The 18,422-nt window shown below is 49.4% G+C and overlaps 1 protein-coding gene across 1 annotated transcript in view; it reads left to right on the top strand.

Annotated features, from left to right (window-relative positions):
- The window catches only part of ZNF638 (zinc finger protein 638), a gene marked incomplete at its 5' end in the record, with an annotated part of 28,833 nt that extends 12,381 nt beyond the window's left edge, over positions 1 to 16,452 (top strand). Inside the window, 8 exons of the mRNA XM_058025200.1 lie at positions 5,284 to 5,409; positions 7,145 to 7,194; positions 8,692 to 9,919; positions 10,348 to 10,413; positions 12,564 to 13,431; positions 13,627 to 13,719; positions 15,737 to 15,855; positions 16,177 to 16,452. Of these exons, the coding sequence (XP_057881183.1) occupies positions 5,284 to 5,409; positions 7,145 to 7,194; positions 8,692 to 9,919; positions 10,348 to 10,413; positions 12,564 to 13,431; positions 13,627 to 13,719; positions 15,737 to 15,855; positions 16,177 to 16,230 (2,604 nt within the window). The remainder of the gene's footprint in view (positions 1 to 5,283; positions 5,410 to 7,144; positions 7,195 to 8,691; positions 9,920 to 10,347; positions 10,414 to 12,563; positions 13,432 to 13,626; positions 13,720 to 15,736; positions 15,856 to 16,176) is intronic.
- Positions 16,453 to 18,422: the final 1,970 nt, after the last annotated feature.

Here is an 18,422-nt window from a genome sequence, read left to right on the forward strand (position 1 = left end):
AAAATGGGGTTTTTGGGGGGGTTTTTGGCAGAGGGATTCAGGGATTGGCACTGGTGTGCGCGGGGCTGCGCTTCGGCAAGGTGGAGCACTGTGCTGTGCTCAGCGACCGGCACCAGGTACAGCAGAGGAAAATTGGGGAAAATGGGAGAAAATGGGGTTTTTGGGGGGATTTTGGGGGATTTTTGGCAGAGGGGTTCTGGGAAGTGCAGCTGGTCTGTGCTGGGTGGAGCACTGCGCCGTGCTCAGCAACTGGCACTGGGTACAACTGGGGAAAATGGGGGAAAAATGGGAGAAAATGGGGTTTCTTTGGGAAATTTTGGGGGATTTTTGGCAGAGGGGTTCTGGGAAGTGCAGCTGCTCTGTGCCCCATTGTGCTTGGTGAGGTGGAGCACTGTACTGTGCTCAGCAACCGGCACCGGGTACAGCAGGGGAAAATTGGAGAAAATGGGAGAAAATTGGGTTTTTGGGAAATTTTGGGGGATTTTTGGATGAGGGGTTCTAGGAAATGGAGCTGGTGTGCGCTGGGTTGTGCTTGGCAAGGTGGAGCACTGCACCGTGTTCAGCAACTGACACCGAGTACAGCAGGGGAAAATGGGGGAAAATTGGGGAAAATGGGGTTTTTGGGGGATTTTGAGGGATTTTTGGCAGAGGAATTTGGGAGCTGGAGCTGGTGTGCGCGGGGCTGCGCTTCGGCAAGGTGGAGCACTGTGCTGTGCTCAGCAACCGGCACCGGGTAAAACTGGGGAAAATGGGGGGAAAATGGGAGAAAATGGGGGTTTTTTTGGAAATTTTGGGAGATTTTTGGCAGAGGGGTTCTAGGAAATGGAGCTGCTGTGTGCTGGGTTGTGCTTGGCAAGGTGGAGCACTGTGCTGTGCTCAGCAACCGCCAGCGGGTACAACAATGGGGGGAAAATGGGGCAAAAATGGGGGAAAATGGGGGAAAATGGGTTTTTTTGGGAAATTTTGGGGGATTTTTGGCAGAGGGGTTCTGGGAAGTGCAGCTGGTCTGTGCTGGGTTGTGCAAGGTGGAGCACTGTGCTGTGCACAGCAACCGGCACCTGGTACAACTGGGGAAAATGGGGCAAAAATGGGGGTTTTTGGGGGATTTTTGGATGAGGGGTTCTGGGAAGTGCCGCTGCTCTGTGCCCCGTTGTGCTTGGCAAGGTGGAGCACTGCACCGTGCTCAGCAACCGGCACCGAGTACAGCAGAGGAAAATGGGGGAAAAATGGGGGAAAATGGGGTTTTTGGGGGGATTTTGGGGGATTTTTGGCAGAGGGGTTCCAGGAATTGGAGCTGGTGTGTGCTGGGTTGTGCTTGGCAAGGTGGAGCACTGCACCGTGCTCAGCAACCGACACCGGGTACAGCCGGGGAAAATGGGGGGAAAATGGGGGAAAATGGGGAAAAATGGGGTTTTTTGGGGGGATTTTTGGCAGAGGGATTTGGGAGTTGGAGCCAGTGTGCGCAGGGCTGCGCTTCGGCAAGGTGGAGCACTGTGCTGTGCTCAGCAACCGGGCCCCGGGTACAGCAGGGGAAAAATGGGGTTTTAATGGGAAATTTTGGGGGATTTTTGGCAGAGGGGTTCTGGGAAGTGCAGCTGGTCTGTGCTGGGTTGTGCAAGGTGGAGCACTGTGCTGTGCTCAGCAACCGGCACCGGCTACAGCAGGGGAAAATGGGGCAAAAATGGGGGAAAATGGGGTTTTGGGGGGATTTTTGGATGAGGGGTTCTGGGAAGTGCAGCTGCTCTGTGCCCCGTTGTGCTTGGCAAGGTGGAGCACTGCACCGTGCTCAGCAACTGGCACCGGGTAAAACAGGGGGAAATGGGGGAAAAAATGGGGGAAAATTGGGTTTTGGGGGGTTTTTGGCAGAGGGGTTCTGGGAAGTGGAGCTGCTCTGTGCCCCATTGTACTTGGCGAGGTGGAGCACTGTACTGTGCTCAGCAACTGGCACCGGGTACAGCAGGGGAAAATGGGGCAAAAATGGGGGAAAATGGGGGAAAATGGGGTTTTTGGGAAATTTTGGGGGATTTTTGGATGAGGGGTTCTAGGAAATGGAGCTGGTGTGCACTGGGTTGTGCTTGGCAAGGTGGAGCACTGTGCTGTGCTCAGCAACCGGCACCGGGTATGGCCCTGAGCCTGGGGGGAATCAGAGTTTGGAGGAGAAAAAATGGGGGAATTTGGGGGATTTTTTGCAGAGGGGTTCCAGGAATTGGAGCTGGTGTGTGCTGGGTTGTGCTTGGCAAGATGGAGCACTGCACCGTGGTCAGCAACCGGCACCGGGTACAGCTGGGGAAAATGGGGGAAAAAATGGGGGAAAATGGGGTTTTTTGGGGGGATTTTGGGGGATTTTTTGCAGAGGGGTTCTGGGAAGTGGAGCTGGTTTGCGTCAGGTTGTGCTTGGCGAGGTGGAGCACTGCACCGTGCTCAGCAACCGGCACTGGGTACAGCAGGGGAAAATGGGGGAAAATTGGGGCAAATGGGGTTTTGGGGGGATTTTGAGGGATTTTTGGCAGAGGGATTTGGGAGCTGGAGCTGGTGTGTGCGGGGCTGCGCTTTGGCAAGGTGGAGCACTGTGCTGTGCTCAGCAACCGGCCCCGGGTACAGCAGGGTAAAATGGGGGAAAAAATGGGAGAAAATGGGGTTTCTTTGGGAAATTTTGGGGTATTTTTGGCAGAGGGGTTCCAGGAATTGGAGCTGGTGTGTGCTGGGTTGTGCTTGGCGAGGTGGAGCACTGCACCGTGCTCAGCTAACCGGCACCAGGTACAGCAGAGGAAAATTGGGGAAAATGGGAGAAAATGGGGTTTTTGGGAGATTTTTGGCAGAGGGGTTCTGGGAAGTGCCGCTGCTCTGTGCTGAGTGGAGCACTGCGCCGTGCTCAGCAACCGGCACCGGGTAAAACTGGGGAAAATGGGGGAAAAAAGGGGGGAAAATTGGGTTTTTTGGGGGGATTTTGGGGGATTTTTGGCAGAGGGGTTCTGGGAAGTGCCGCTGCTCTGTGCCCCGTTGTGCTTGGCAAGGTGGAGCACTGCACCGTGCTCAGCAACTGGCACCGGGTAAAACGGGAAAAATGGGGGAAATGGGAGAAAATGGGGTTTTGGGGGGATTTTGAGGGATTTTTGGCAGAGGAATTTGGGAGCTGGAGCTGGTGTGCGCGGGGCTGCGCTTCGGCAAGGTGGAGCACTGTGCTGTGCTCAGCAACCAGCACCAGGTACAACTGGGGAAAATGGGGAAAAAATAGGAGAAAAATGGGGGTTTTTTTGGGGGGATTTTTGGCAGAGGGATTTGGGAATTGGAGCTGGTGTGTGCAGGGCTGCGCTTCGGCAAGGTGGAGCACTGTGCTGTGCTCAGCAACCGGCACCGGGTACAGCCGGGGAAAATGGGGCAAAAATGGGGGAAAATGGGGCTTTTTGGGGGATTTTGAGGGGATTTCTGGATGAGGGGTTCTGGGAAGTGGAGGTGGTTTGTGCCAGGTTGTGCTTGGCAAGGTGGAGCACTGCGCTGTGCTCAGCAACTGGCACTGGGTACAGCAGAGGAAAAATTGGGGAAAATGGGGTTTTCTGGGGAATTTTGGGGGGTTTTTGGCAGAGGGGTTCCAGAAATTGGAGCTGGTGTGTGCGGGGCTGCACTTTGGCAAGGTGGAGCACTGTGCTGTGCTCAGCAACTGCCACCGGGTAAAACAGGGAAAAATTGGGGAAAATGGGGTTTTTTGGGAAATTTTGGGGGATTTTTGGATGAGGGGTTCTGGGAAGTGGAGCTGCTCTGTACCCCGTTGTGCTTGGCAAGGTGGAGCACTGCACCGTGCTCAGCAACCGGCACCGGGTACAGCAGAGGAAAATGGGGGAAAATGGGGTTTTTGGGGGGATTTTGAGGGGATTTTTGGCAGAGGGGTTCCAGGAATTGGAGCTGATGTGTGCTGGGTTGTGCTTGGCAAGGTGGAGCACTGTGCCGTGCTCAGCAACCGCCACAAAGTACAGCCCTGGGCCTGGGGGAAAACTGGAGCTTGAAGGGAAAAAATGAGGTTTTGAGGATTTTTGGGCAATTTTTGGTGGAATTTTCTAGATTTTTTTGGGAATTTTTGGGAGATTTTTTGAGGGTTTTATTAAAATTTATTGGGATTTTTTGGAAAATTTTGGGGGGATTGTGGAATATTTTTTTTTTTCTCTCCTTATTCCCATTTTTTCCTTTTCCCTCTTCCTTTCCCCATCCTTTCAGTTTTTCCCCTTTTTGCCCCTCTTTCCTCTGTCCCACTTTATTCCCCCTTTTCCCCATTTCCTTCTTTTCCTCTTCCTGTCCCTTTTTCCCTTTCCCCCCCTTTCTGCCCTTTCCTCTCTTTGGTCTTTTCCTTTGGGATTTTTGGGGATCTTTTTGGAACTTTTGGGAGATTTTTGGTGGATTTAGTTGGAAATTTTAGGGGATTATTTCTATTTTTTTTTATTGGGGGATTATTTTTAATTTTGGGAGATTTTTGTGGAAATGTGGGGGATTTTTTTTTTTTAATTTTTGTGGATTTTTTGGGATTTCTTGCAATTTTGGGGGGATTTTTTTTTAATTTTGGGGGAGTTTTTGGTGGATCTGGGGGAATTTTTTTTAAGTTTTTGGGAAGGTTTTAGTGGATTTTTGGGGGATTTTTTGGGGGAATTTTGGGGACTTGGGGATAAGGGGTTTGGGAGTTTTTGGGAATTGGTAAGAGTGGGAATGGCAGAATTGCTGAGGTTTGGGGGGGATTTTTTAGGTCTTTGATCCCAAAAAAAGAAGGAAATGGTCTTTAAATAAGGAAAAAAAATTAAGAAAATGTTTTTAAATCCCAAGAAAAACAAGGAAAATATCCTTTGAATCACAGAAAAGCCAAGAAAATGTTTTTCAAGTCCCAAAAACAAAAAGAAAAGACCCATAGAAATATTCTTTAAAATCCAAAGCAAATGTCCTTTAAATCCCCAATAAACAAGGAAAATGCCCTTAAAATCCCAAAATCCATTGAAAATGCTTTTTAAATCCTAAAAATCCAAGGAAGTAGTTTTTAAATTCCAGAAAACCCAAGAAAAATCCCCCAAAAATTAAAAAAACCCAGAATATATTTTGAAAATTGCCAAATCCAGGAAAAATATTTTAAATCCCAAAAATCCAAGTTAGTTCCACCTTTAGGACCCAAATTGAGCCATTTTAAAGTGACTTTTAACCCTTTTTACGCCTGGAAAATGACAGGGAAAAAACAAGACATTCCAGCAGGTTTAAAAATTCTCATTTTATCCATAAATTAAGGAATTACCAAGATTTTTTTTCCCTCAGGCAATCCTGCACCTGGACAGCCCCAAATCCGCGCGCTCCATGCACAGTTTCCTGCAGCAATATCCATATTCCATAGGAGAACACACACTCACCTGCTCCTTGTCCTCCCACGGAGACATTCCTGAGGTAAAAATTCCGTATTTTCCACCATTTGGGGTTTTTTTGGGGATGGGAGAACCTTCCTGCAAAGAGCTGTGGGATGGGATTTCCTTCAGGGTTGGGATTTTACCCTGAGGGCCAAGATTTTCCCTCATGGTTGGAATTCTTCCTCAGGGTTTGGATTTTTTTTTCCCTCGAGGTTGGGATTTCCTTCCCCGCCCCAGGGCTAGGATTTTTCCCCCTCAGGATTGGGATTTTTCCCCCTCAGGACTGGGATTTCCCTCTCAGGATTGGGATTTTCCCCCTCAGGGCTGGGATTTTCCCCCTCAGGATTTGGATTTTTCCCTCAGGGTTTGGGATTTTTCCCTCAAGAATGAGATTTCCCTCACAGTCAGAATTTTTTTCCCTCAGAATTGGGATTTTTCCCTCAGGGTTGGGATTTTTCCCTCAGGGTTTGGGATTTTTCCCTCAAGAATGAGATTTCCCTCACAGTCAGAATTTTTTTCCCTCAGGGTTGGAATTTTTCCCTCAGGATTGGGATTTCACCCTCAGAGTCGGGATTTCCCCCTCAGGATTGGGTTTTTCCCTCATGATTGGGATTTTTCTGTCAGGGTTGGAATTTTTCCCCCCAGGGTCAAGATTTTCCCTCAGGTTTGGGATATTCCCTCAGAGTTTGAGATTTCCTTCAGGGATTGGGATTTTTCCCTTCAAGGATGGTATTTTTCTCTCAGGATTGGGATTTTTACTCAGAGGTTGGGATATTTTCCCTCGAGGATAGGATTTTCTTCAGGGTCATGGTTTTTCTCTCAGGGTTGGGATATTTTCTCTCAAGGATGGGATTTCTCTCAGGATTGGGATTTTTCCCTCAGGGTTTAGGGATTTTTCCTTCAAGGATGTATTTTTCCCTTAGGATCATGATTTTCCTGTCAGGATCATGATTTTCCTGTCAGGGTTGGAATTTTTCCTCAGGATTTGGGACTTTTTTTCCCTCTGGGTTGGAATTTTTCCCTCATGATTGGGATTTCCCCCTCAGGATTGGATTTTTCCCTCAGGATTGCGATTTCCCCCTCAGGGTTAGAATTTTCCCTTAGGGTTTGGGACTTTTCCCTCAGGATTTGGGATTTTTTCCCTCAAGGATGGGATTTCCCTCAGGACCAGGATTTTCTCTCAGGTTGGGATTTTCTCCCTCAGAGCCTGATTTTTGCCTCAGGGTTGGGATTTTTCCCTCACAGTTTGGAATTTTTTTCCCACAAGGATGGGATTTCCTCCTCAGGGTTGGGATTTTCCCCTTCAAGGACGGTATTTTTTCCTCAGGACTGGGATTTCCCCCTCAGAGTTGTGATTTCCCTCTCAGGATTGGGTTTTTCCCTCATGATTAGGATTTTCCCTAAGGGTTGGGATTTTTTCCCCCCCCAGGGTCAGGACTTTCCACTCAGGGTTGGGATTTTTCCCACAGGGCTGGGATTTTTCCCTCAGAGTTTGAGATTTTTTCCCTTCAGGGTTGGGATTTTCCCCCTCAGGTTTGGGATTTTTGTCTCAGAGTTGGAGTTCTTCCCTCAGAATTGGGATTTTCCCCTCAGGGTTTGGGATTTTCCTCTCAAGGATGGAATTTTTCCCTCAGGGTTGGGATTTTTCCCTCAGAGTTTGGGTTTTTTTCCTAAAGGGTAGGATTTCCCTCAGGATCGTGATTTTTCCCTCAGGGTTGGGATATTTCCCTCAGGTCTGGGATTTCACCTCAGGGATTGGGATTTTTGTTTTCCAGGCTGAAACCGGGAAAAAGGAAGTGAAGAAAGAGGATGGGAGCAAAGGAAGGTACAGCCTGCGAGGATTTTTGGGAATTTTATCCATTTCTTTTCCCTCTTGGAATGTTCATCCACGATTAGGGATTGCTGAGCCTCCCTCCAGCTGTGTCCTGCTGCTCCTCCTTCCCACTCCATGTCCTCCAGAGCCAAAATATTTGGGATTCATTAAAAAATCATGGAAAAATGGCGTGAAACCCCAATTTCTGTGGAGTTTTTCCTTGTTTTTTCCCCTGCTCATGTCCTGGCTCCTCTTGTTGCTTTTATTCCATCCTGCAGCTCTTCCCTCTATCCCTGCCTCTGGAATGCCTTTTCCTGACTGCTGCATTCCCAGAAATTTTTAGGAATTTTTGTTAAATATGGCTTCGATCCCTTTTTTTCTGTGATTCCAACTCGGATTTCTGGATGAGTTTTGTTTTTAAAACCCGCAAATTGTGTAAGGATCATCCTCAAATTTAAGGAATTCTGTTATGGAAAAGCTCTGTATTCCCAGATCCCATTTCTTTCCTTGTCATTCCATGAAACTGCTGAATTTTGGGAGCATTAATTCCCAAATTAATGGGAATCTCTTCCTCACAGCCACTTCTTGATTCCAGACAAGTGGAATTAAAAATTAAAATTAAAATGTGGCTTTTCCATGAGTCCCAGCTTCTGAAAAGTTGGAAAGTTGACATTTCTCCCTGCTCCACATGCACACAATTAATTTATTCTATTTCTTAGGGAGCAGAAAACAGCTGAATTATTATTTTAATTATTAATGATTTTTCTGAAACTTTAATTAATTAAACTTCACCCCTGGGCTTTGCTTTTCCCAGGTCACATTTTCCATGAATCCGAGGTGGGGGGGGGGGGTTCCATTTAATCCCAGGAGTTTTCTGTGCATCCCAGTGGAAAACAAACTGAGCACAGTCAGAAGTGTTGAATTGATGGAAAAATCCCTTTGGAGGATCCCAAATCCCGCTCTCCTGGACATTCCTGATTTTTCCAGGTTTTGGAGCAGAAATTCCCTGCTGGAATTCTGCTGCAATGCGTGCTCCAGGCACAGCCATTGAAACACTTCCCAAGCTCATCCTATGGGATTCTTTCCCTCAGGGAAGTCTGAAATTCCCTGGAAAGCTCCATCCTGTGGCACCTTGGGCTGCGTTATCCCAGAGGGTTCTCCATGGAAATCAGGGATTTTAAACCCAAACGAAAACCTGATCCCAAATCCAAACCTGCTCTCTCGGGATTGGGAGCTGCAGACAGAGCAAAGCTCCTCTAATTCCCTTATCCAGGAGCATCCTTTTGGTGGGACACTCCCAATTTCCCTTCTGTGGGACGGAAATTTTCCGAGACATGAGGTCTCCAAAATGTGAATTATTCACCTCAAGTGTCGCCTTTTCCCACAGAATTCCCAATCCCATTTCCTCATGCTCCAGAAAAAACTCCCACCGGTGGCATCCGGAGCTTTCTGAGACTTCTGGAATTCTCTCCCCATGGTTTGATTTTTGTTTCTTTTAAATGCTTCTAGCTCTGGCTTGAAAAAAATCCCAGAGGGATCAGGAACGGTGCAAAAACCAGCTGGGAATCCATCGGGAGAGGCCAAGAAAGGCCAAATTCCCACCCCAAATGTCCCGGAGGAGATTCCAGCGGGACAACTGGAGATTCCCGAGTCGCAGGCCGGAGGAGCAGCGAGGGAATCACCCACAGGGATGGACGTGGAGGGGTTGGATCCTGGAATTCCTGTGGATCCTGCTGGCAGCAAATCGCCCGCAGCGGGGTCGGAGGAGAAACCGGCGCCGCTTTCCCGAGTGGGGACGGACAAATCTCGGGATGGGCCAGAGCTGGAAATCCTCCAAAAGGAGGATGAGGAACCCTCTGCTCCCGCTGTGGAACCTCTGGAATCATCCAGCAAGGCCACCCCAGCAGCCGGAGGAACGCCGGGAGCCATCCCTGGAGTGTCCCCGAGCTCGGAGGAGGCTCCCGCGGTGTCACCCGGTGTCACCCAGCCCAGCGCGGAGCCGGCTGCTCCGGAGAAAACTCCCGTTCCCGAGGCTGGGAAGAGCAGCCAGGAAACGTCCACGGAGAGGAAAGCTGTCCCAAAAACTCTGCACGCTCCAGGGAATAAACTGGATGTGGCTGGAGCAGAGAGAGAGGCGACAGCGGAGGAATCCGTGCCCAAACTTGGGGAAAATCCAGGGAAGACTGGGGGCAAGGCTGGGACAGAACTGGAGAAAACACCGGGAAAAACATCCTCCAAGGGTGGGGAGAGCCCTGGGAATGCTGTTGGTGAGACGCACGGGGGAAGTTTGGTTAAAATCCCACAAAATAAAGGGATGGGAGCTGCAAAATCAGAAGAAAACCACGCGGCCGCTCCGGTAAATCCCGCTGCGTCCCTGAAGGAATCTTGCATTGGGAAAACCCTGCTGAAGGCTGTGGTGTCTGTCCCGGACATCCTGAAACAGAAAATTCCCGTCAGGATCACCGAGCCTTCCCTGGGAAGAGCTGGGGAGCAGAAAATCCCCCCCAAAGCAGGACTGGAGAAGAAAATCCCACCCAAAGCCGCGGCTCAGCCGGGAGCCGGGAGCAGCCAATGGAAAGGGAACGGAAATTCCGGAGTGGAAGCACAGGGAGACGGCGGGAAGAGCTCATCCCAGCAGGAAAAGGATTCCCAGCTGGAATCCCCGACGAGTTCAAAGCAGAGCCAGCAGGGAGAGAGTGGAACTTCTGGCACCAAGGAAAATCCTGGTGGGAATCAGGTGAGGCGGGCAGGAGTGCCCAGGTGTTCCCTGAGCTTCTCCCACTCTGGGTTTCTGGGATCACCCCTTTTCCATAAATCCTGGGGCCACCAGAGGAGCTGCTGGGTAACCTGTTCCTTTCAGCTGCACCAGGAGGGTGGAGCTGGTTGGAAAATCCTATGGAAGTTGTTTTGGAAGCAAATCCAAACTGAATTCCTTGGAGCAGCTCCAAGTGGGAATAAACCCTGTGTCCTCTGGGGAGCTGAAATTTGCTTTTCCAAGCCCTGCACAGATGGAAAAGAGGCTCCTGAGCCAGGTGTCACCCGTTGGTGGCAAATCCCCGGAGCTGTGGGGACATCCCAGAGCAGCTCCTTGATCCAAACAAAGCTGTGCTCGGTGAGGATTGGGATTTCCTGGGATTTCATGGAATTTTTTGTCCCATTTTGCAGGCTCCTGGTGGGGGCGGTGCTGCAGCTTTGAAAAGCAGCGCCAGCAGCACTGGAAAACAGAAGGAGGTAAGGATGGAAAACCATGGGATTAAAAGGATGGATGGAGTGTATGGAAATGGGGATTTTTGATGTTCCAGGATGTGGGATTGGATGGGATTTAGGATCTTCTCCAACCCAAACCATTCCAGCATTCCATGATGTTCCTGCTCTCAGGAATCTTTCCCCTCTTCCCAAAATGGGATCACCAAATTCCTGCCCTTTTTCCTTCTGGTGTCCATGGATCCCGTGGGCTCTGGGATGCTGGAATCCCTTTGCATCCATTCCCTTTGGATCTCTCCAGTCCCTATTTCCAGGCTCACAGAGCCGGGACCACCAGTAAACCCCAGCTGGGATCAGATCCCATAAATCCATCCCCAAATCCCAGTTTCACAGTTTGTGTTAAATATCCATGAAAATGTGAGGGTAGGATGGAATAATTTGGCAAAAAAAGTAAATAAAAAATTCAGAATTCTCAATGGAAGAAATCAGAGGCATCATTTGGGATGGGGCACCCGTTCCTTTGGACCCAGAACTTTGAATTGGCAGGAATTTTATCCGTTGACTTTTATCTGTTGAACTTTACTGAATGAATTTTATCCACTAAGTTTTGTCCCTTCAGTTTTATCCGGTGGCCTTTCTCCACTGAATTTCATCCACTGAATTTTTTCCATTGAATTTCATCCACTGAATTTTATCCATTGAATTTTATCTGTTAAACTTTATCCCCTGAATTTTATCCCTTCAGTTTTATCCTTTGGCCTTTCTCCACTGAATTTCATCCACTGAATTTTTTCCATTGAATTTCATCCACTGAATTTTATCCATTGAATTTTATCCGTTAAACTTTATCCACTGAATTTTATCCCTTCAGTTTTATCCTTTGGCCTTTCCCCACTGAATTTCATCCATTGATTTTTTTCCACTGAATTTTATCCGTTGAATTTTGTCCCTTGAAATTCATCCACTGAATTTTACCTGTTGAATTTCGTCCCTTCAACTTTATCTGCTGGATTTTATCCAACTAATTTTGTCCCTTTAATTTTATCCACTGAATTTTGTCGATTGACCTTTATCCCACTGGATTTTATCCATTGATTTTTATCTCCTGAATTTCATCCATTGAATTTTACCCATGGAATTTTATCCTCTATTGACCTGCTGCGATTTTTCCAGAGGACTTTGGCTTCCTGAACTAAACCTGAGTTAATTTAAATTAATTACTCAGAAATGTTGAATTTCTGAGTAATTAATTTAAATTAACTCAGGTTTAAGGTGCAATTTAAGCCCTGACCAGTTTTTTTTTTGTTTTTCACTCTGAAATTAAATTTGGGGTTATTTTTTATATCCTGCTGGTGATGACAGTTAAATATTCCATTTCCAGGATGAAGAGCTCTTCCCATTTAACCTGGACGAGTTCGTCACGGTGGACAAGGTTAAACCTGAGTTAATTTAAATTAATTACTCAGAAATGTTGAATTTCTGAGTCATTAATTTAAATTACCTGAGGTTTAAGCTGCAATTTAAGCTCTGACCACTTTTTTTTTTTTGGTTTTTTTTCACTCAGATTAAATCTGGGGTTATTTTTTGGATCCAACATGTGTGGATGTTCCTCCTGGAGAAGATGACAGTTAACTATTCCATTCCCAGGAGGAAGAGCTCTTCCCGTTTAACCTGGACGAGTTCGTCACGGTGGACGAGGTTAAACCTGAGTTAATTTAAATTAATGACTCAGAAGTTCAACATTTCTGAGTAATTAATTTAAATTACCTGAGGTTTAAGCTGCAATTTAAGCTCTGACCGCTTTTTTTTTGAGTTTTTTTTCACTCAAATTAAATCTGGGGTTATTTTTTGGATTCAACATGTGTGGATGTTCCTCCTGGAGAAGATGACAGTTAACTGTTCCATTCCCAGGAGGAAGAGCTCTTCCCGTTTAACCTGGACGAGTTCGTCATGGTGGACGAGGTTAAACCTGAGTTAATTTAAATTAATTAATCCAAAATATTGAATTTCTGAGTCATTAATTTAAATTAACTGAGGTTTAAGCTGCAATTTAAGCTCTGACCACTTTTTTTTTTGTTTTGTTTTTTTTTCACTCAAATTAAATCTGGGGTTATTTTTTGGATCCAACATGTGTGGATGTTCCTCCTGGAGATGACAGTTAACTGTTCCATTCCCAGGAGGAAGAGCTCTTCCCGTTTAACCTGGACGAGTTCGTCACGGTGGACGAGGTGCTGGAGGAAGCCGAGTCTCCGGTGATGCCGCGGCGGAACCCCCCGAGGGGGAAGAGAAAAGAAGCGCCCAAAGCCAACCCTCCGGAGCCGGCGCCCAAGAAGAGGAAAGGGAAGAGTTGCGGAGCCGAAGGTGAGCTGTCCTTTGTCACCTTGGATGAGATCGGGGAGGAGGAGGAGGAGGCCCCGGTGCCGCTGCCGGGCGTCGACCCCCAGGGCCTGGTGGTGGTGGATGAGGTGGTGGAAGAGGAGGAGCTGTCGGAAGCGGTGAAGGATCCGCAGGCGCTGCTGACGCTGGATGAGATCTCGGAGCAGGAGGAGCCGGGCTCCCACGGGAACGGGCCCCGGGGGGAATTTGAGGAGCGGGATCTGAAGGCCGAGCCCTTGGTGACCGTGGATGAGATTGGGGAGGTGGAGGAGCTGCCCCTCAACGAGCCCGCGGAGCTGAGCGCCGCCGAGGAGGGGAAAACCAACGCCGGGGATGGCGCGGCCTCCCAGGTGCCCGACGATCCCAACGCCTTGGTGACCGTGGATGAAATCCAGGAGGACAACGAGGACAATCCTCTGGTGACTCTGGATGAGGTCAACGAGGATGAGGATGATTTCCTGGCCGACTTCAATCACCTCAAAGAGGAACTGAACTTTGTTACAGTCGACGAAGTCGGCGATGAAGAAGAAGAAAGCACTTTCCCAGGGAAGAACCCGCCCGAGGACGAAGATGACGAAGATATTGTTGCTGTTGCAGGACCAGAAGAAATGGGAATTCTAGGAGATACAAATCCAGAGGATGAAATGGCTGAAATCTCCAAGCCAAAAGGTGAGGAACATCAAGGCCAGCTTGGACGAGGCTTGGAGCCGCCTGGGCTGGTGGAAGGTGTCCATGTCTCTTAGGTGCCTCCCAACCCAAACCATGCCATGGTTCCATTCCATCATTCCGTGATTCTGTTCCATGCTTCCATTCCATCACTCCATGATTCCATGATTCCATCCCAACATGCATTTCTGTCTCCAGCAGCTCAGCTGGGATCAGAAGATGCAGAACCAAAGCCTCAGCAGAAGAAAACGACTTTTCCAGGTGTCCCCAAGACGCAGAGCACTCCCAAAGGTAAATCCAAAGGAATCCCCTGAAATGCTCCAGGTTTTCTTGGCTGGAAGATTCTTTCCTGCCCATTTGAAAACTCCTCCTGTGCCTCACCACCACAGAGAACCTCAAAGTCAGGGCCCAGAATCCATGGTTTTCCTTGGCTCCTCCAAATCCGTGTTTAACTAGTTGGTTAAACTCAGAAGCCTCTCACGGAAAGTTTTTTTCCGGAAATTTCCAAATCCAGGTGGAAATATTGATTATTAGTGGGGTGCAGTGTGGGGTGTCCTGAGGGTTCCCATCCCGTGGTGAGTTTTATTCCCAACATTCAGTGTCTGGAAAGGAGGAAATTGCTGCCAGGCCTGTGAAATGAGGATGTAGGGATATACTGAATTCTCCATGGGGTCAGGAATTGTTCCAGCTTCCTTGGGGTCAGTCCTTCAGGAGCTGCTCCAACATGAGTCACTTCCATGGAGTCTTTCCTTCAGCAGCTGCTCTGTTGTGGGTCACTTTTTCCGTGGGATCAATCCTTCAGGAATCAATCAGGTCCCTGCTCCAACTTCTGTGGGGTCAGTCCTTCAGGAACTTCCTGAATTTCCATGGGGTCAGTCCTTCAGGAGCTGCTCCCACTTCCATGGAGTCAGTTCTTCAGGAACTGCTCCACCATGGGCAGTCCTTCAGGAGCTGCTCCCACTTCCATGGAGTCAGTTCTTCAGGAACTGCTCCACCATGGGTCACTTTTCCATGGAGTCTTTCCTTCAGGAACTGCTCCAATGTGGGTCATTCTTCCATGGGGTCAATCAATCCTTCAGGAACAGACTGCTCCAACATGGGTCGCTTTTCCATGGGGTCAATCCTTCAGGAATTGTTCCTATTTCTGTGGGCTCAGTTCTTCAGGAACTGGCCCAACTTCCATGGGGTCAGTCCCTCAGGAGCTGCTCCAACATGAGTCACTTTTCCATGGAGTCAGTCCTTCAGGAATTGTTCCAACTTCCGTGGGGTCAGTCCTTCAGGAATTGTTCCATGGGGTCAGTCCTTCAGGAATTGTTCCAACTTCCATGGGGTCAGTCCTTCAGGAACAGACTCCAACGTGGGTCACTTTTCCATGGGGTCAGTTCTTCAGGAACAGACTGCTCCAGTAGGGATCATTTTTCCATGGGGTCAGTTCTTCAGGAACTGCTCCAACTTCCATGGGGTCAACCCTTCAGGAACAGACTGCTCCAGCATAGATCACTTTTCCATGGGGTCAGTTCTTCAGGAACTGCTCCACCATGGGCAGTCCTTCAGGAGCTGCTCCCACTTCCATGGAGTCAGTTCTTCAGGAACTGCTCCACCATGGGTCACTTTTCCATGGAGTCTTTCCTTCAGGAACTGCTCCAATGTGGGTCATTCTTCCATGGGATCAATCAGTCCTTCAGGAACAGACTGCTCCAACATGGGTCGCTTTTCCATGGGGTCAATCCTTCAGGAATTGTTCCTATTTCTGTGGGCTCAGTTCTTCAGGAACTGGTCCAACTTCCATGGGGTCAGTCCCTCAGGAATTGTTCCATGGAGTCAGTCCTTCAGGAATTGTTCCAACTTCCATGGGGTCAGTCCTTCAGGAATTGTTCCATGGAGTCAGTTCTTCAGGAATTGTTCCAACTTCCATGGGGTCAGTCCTTCAGGAACAGACTGCTCCAGTAGGGATCATATTTCCATGGGGTCAGTTCTTCAGGAACTGCTCCAACTTCCATGGGGTCAGTCCTTCAGGAACTGCTCCAGCAGGGATCATTTTTCCATGGGGTCAGTCCTTCAAGATCTGCTCCAACTTCAATGGGATTGGTTGTTTTATTCCCAGAAAATGGAGTGTTTATTGGAAATGGAGATGACCTGGGGATTGAAACGGGTCAGGGACCAGCTTGGGTGAAAAACCTGATTTTTTGGAATGTTTAAGAACTGTAATTTCCCCTTGAGGAATCACAGATTCCCCAGACTTGGCTAGAGGAAGGTGAGGTTGGAATATTTCTGGGAGCTGTGTGTGGTGACTGTGGTGTATCCTCAGCTCTGGACATCCTGGTCCCCAAGGCCGGATTCTTCTGCCAGATCTGCTCCCTCTTCTACGCCGACGAGCCCTCCATGATCAACCACTGCAGGACCCCCCTGCACCGGCAGAACATGGAGGTACCACCACCAGAAAAACGGAAATATCTCCCCAAATCCTTGGATTCAGGGGTGTTCACGTGTGATGGGGTTTGGGAATACAGTGGGAATGTGGAATATTTTTATTCCATGCCCAGATTGTGGGGAATCCTGACCCCTGAGATTTGGCCACGTTCCCCTCAGGAGCTTCCCATGTGGAACTTGGGGGGTTTTATGGGACAAATCCCACCTTGGCCGTGGGAGGAACTGACTGAACGTGGCCCAGATATTCTGGCCCAGGTTTTAGGGGATAATCCTGGAATATCCCTGCAGCACCATCTCTCTCTTCTCCCTTCTCCACAGAAATTCATGGCCAAGCAGCAGGAAAGCGGCGGGGAGGAGCCAAGCTCCAGGTGATGGAGCTTCCCAGGAACCACACTTGGGGGCCAGTCAGTTCTGTGTGCTCGGATCTCCTTCGTCATTCGGGGTCGGGAAGGAGCATTCACGGTGTAAAAAATCGGAGCCGGGAACAGACCAAACCCAAAGCAGGAGAGGGTTGGAATTGTGTCTCCGATCATCCGACGTGGGAGAGACTGTTCCAGGTGTCTCCAGGAAATAAATGTTCTTACTGTATAGTTACCCCAGGGCTCGTTGAGTTTGGGGTCGTTCCTTGGGGTTTGGTGACTCTGGATGGACATTGGAGATCCAGGCGATGGATGGAGAGAGTCAAGGGAAGGGGCTGGAGCTCCAGGAGCAGCTGGGGGAGCTGGGAAAGGGGCTCAGCCTGGAGAAAAGGGGGATCAGGGGGAGCTTCTGGCTCTGCACAACTCCCTGGATTCCTGGAGCCAGGTGGGAGCTGGGATCTGCTCCCAGGGAACAGGGACAGGAGGAGAGGGAACAGCCTCAGGCTGGGCCAGGTTGGATAATTTTGGGAAAATTCCTTCTTGGAAAGGGCTGTCCAGCCCTGGCAGGGGTGGAGTGCCCATCGCTGGGGCATTCACCAGCCCTGTGCATGTGGCACTTGGGGACATGGCAGTGGTGGCCTGGGCAGAGCTGGACTCGGTGGTCTCAGAGGGATTTTCCCAACCCAAACAATTCCATCAGTCCCTGCCCCCAGCCCCCTGAGTTCCGTGGTGACATTCCAAACTTGGGGACACCCCTGGAGCACTCAACCCCTCCTGGGGCTCATTAGCAGCCGACAGAGCCACAGGAATTCCGGAATTCCTTTAATTCCTTTAATTAATTCCTTTGCCTGTGGCTGGGCACCCCTGCCTTTTTTGGGGAGCACATGGGAACCATTTCCTGTGAACTTCAGGTGAGTCAGAAGGGGAAACTGGGAAACTCGGATTAACTCCCTGGGAATGCTGAACTTCTCTGAGGTGGGGTCAGTGCCGGGCTCCACGTGGCAAAGGCCCTGGAGGTCGGGATGGGCAGGGTGGAGGGAGCTGACGCCGGCACCCACGGTGTGGGTGAGGATGTGCCCCTGCTCTGTTGGGCACAGCTCCTGGTCAAGAAAGTCGTTCCCACTGGGACGTCTCTTGGTTGGTGAAGTCTTCCCATTGGGACAGAGTTTTGTGTCCCCTGACATTCCCGTGACACTGCTCTGGGTGTGTCTCGGTGTCCCCTTGGCACAGGTCTTGGTCAGTGAGTTCTTCCATTTGGGACATCTCGTGGTTGATGAATTCTTCCATCTGGCACATCTCCTGGTGGATTAAGTCTTCCCATTGGGACAGAGTTTTGTATCCATTGGTTTTCCCTTGGTGCTGTTCTTGGTGTCTCTTGGCTTTTTCTTGGCACGGGTCTTGGTTGATGGATTCTTCCATGTGGGGCATCTTGTTGATGGATCCTTCCATGTGGGACATCTCCTGATTGATGGATCCTTCCATGTGGGACATCTCCTGATTGATGGATCCTTCCATGTGGGACATCTCTTGGTTGGTGAAGTCTTCCATGTGGGACATCTTGCAGTTGATGGATTCTTCCATGTGGGACATCTCCTGGTTGATGGATCCTTCCATTTGGGACATCTCCTGGTTGATGGATCCTTCCATTTGGGACGTCTCATGGTTGACGGATACTTTCATCTGGGACATCTCCTGGTGGATTAAGTCTTCCCATTGGGACAGAGTTTTGTATCCCTTGGCGTTCCCTTGGCACCGTTCCTGGCATCTCTTGGCGTTCCCTTGGCACCGTTCTTGGTCAGTGAAGTTTTCCATGTGGGACGTCTCTTGGTTGAAGAGTTCTTCCATCTGGAACATCTCCTGGTTGATCAGATCTTCCCATTGGGACACACTTTTGTATCCGATGGCTTCCCCTTGGCGCCACTCTTGGGATCCATTGGATTCCCCTTGGCGCCACTCTTGAGATCCATTGGATTCCCCTTGGCACCACTCTTGGGATCCGATGGCTTCCCCTTGGCACCGCTCTTGGGATCCGATGGCTTCCCCTTGGCACTGCTCTTGGGATCCGATGGCTTCCCCTTGGCACCGCTCTTGGGATCCGATGGCTTCCCCTTGGCACCGCTCTTGGGATCCGATGGCTTCCCCTTGGCACTGCTCTTGGGATCCGATGGCCTCCCCTTGGCACTGCTCTTGGTTGGTGAATTCCTG

Source organism: Melospiza georgiana, chromosome 5 (genome assembly GCF_028018845.1).
Source record: "Melospiza georgiana isolate bMelGeo1 chromosome 5, bMelGeo1.pri, whole genome shotgun sequence".
Taxonomy (NCBI): Eukaryota; Metazoa; Chordata; class Aves; order Passeriformes; family Passerellidae; genus Melospiza; species Melospiza georgiana.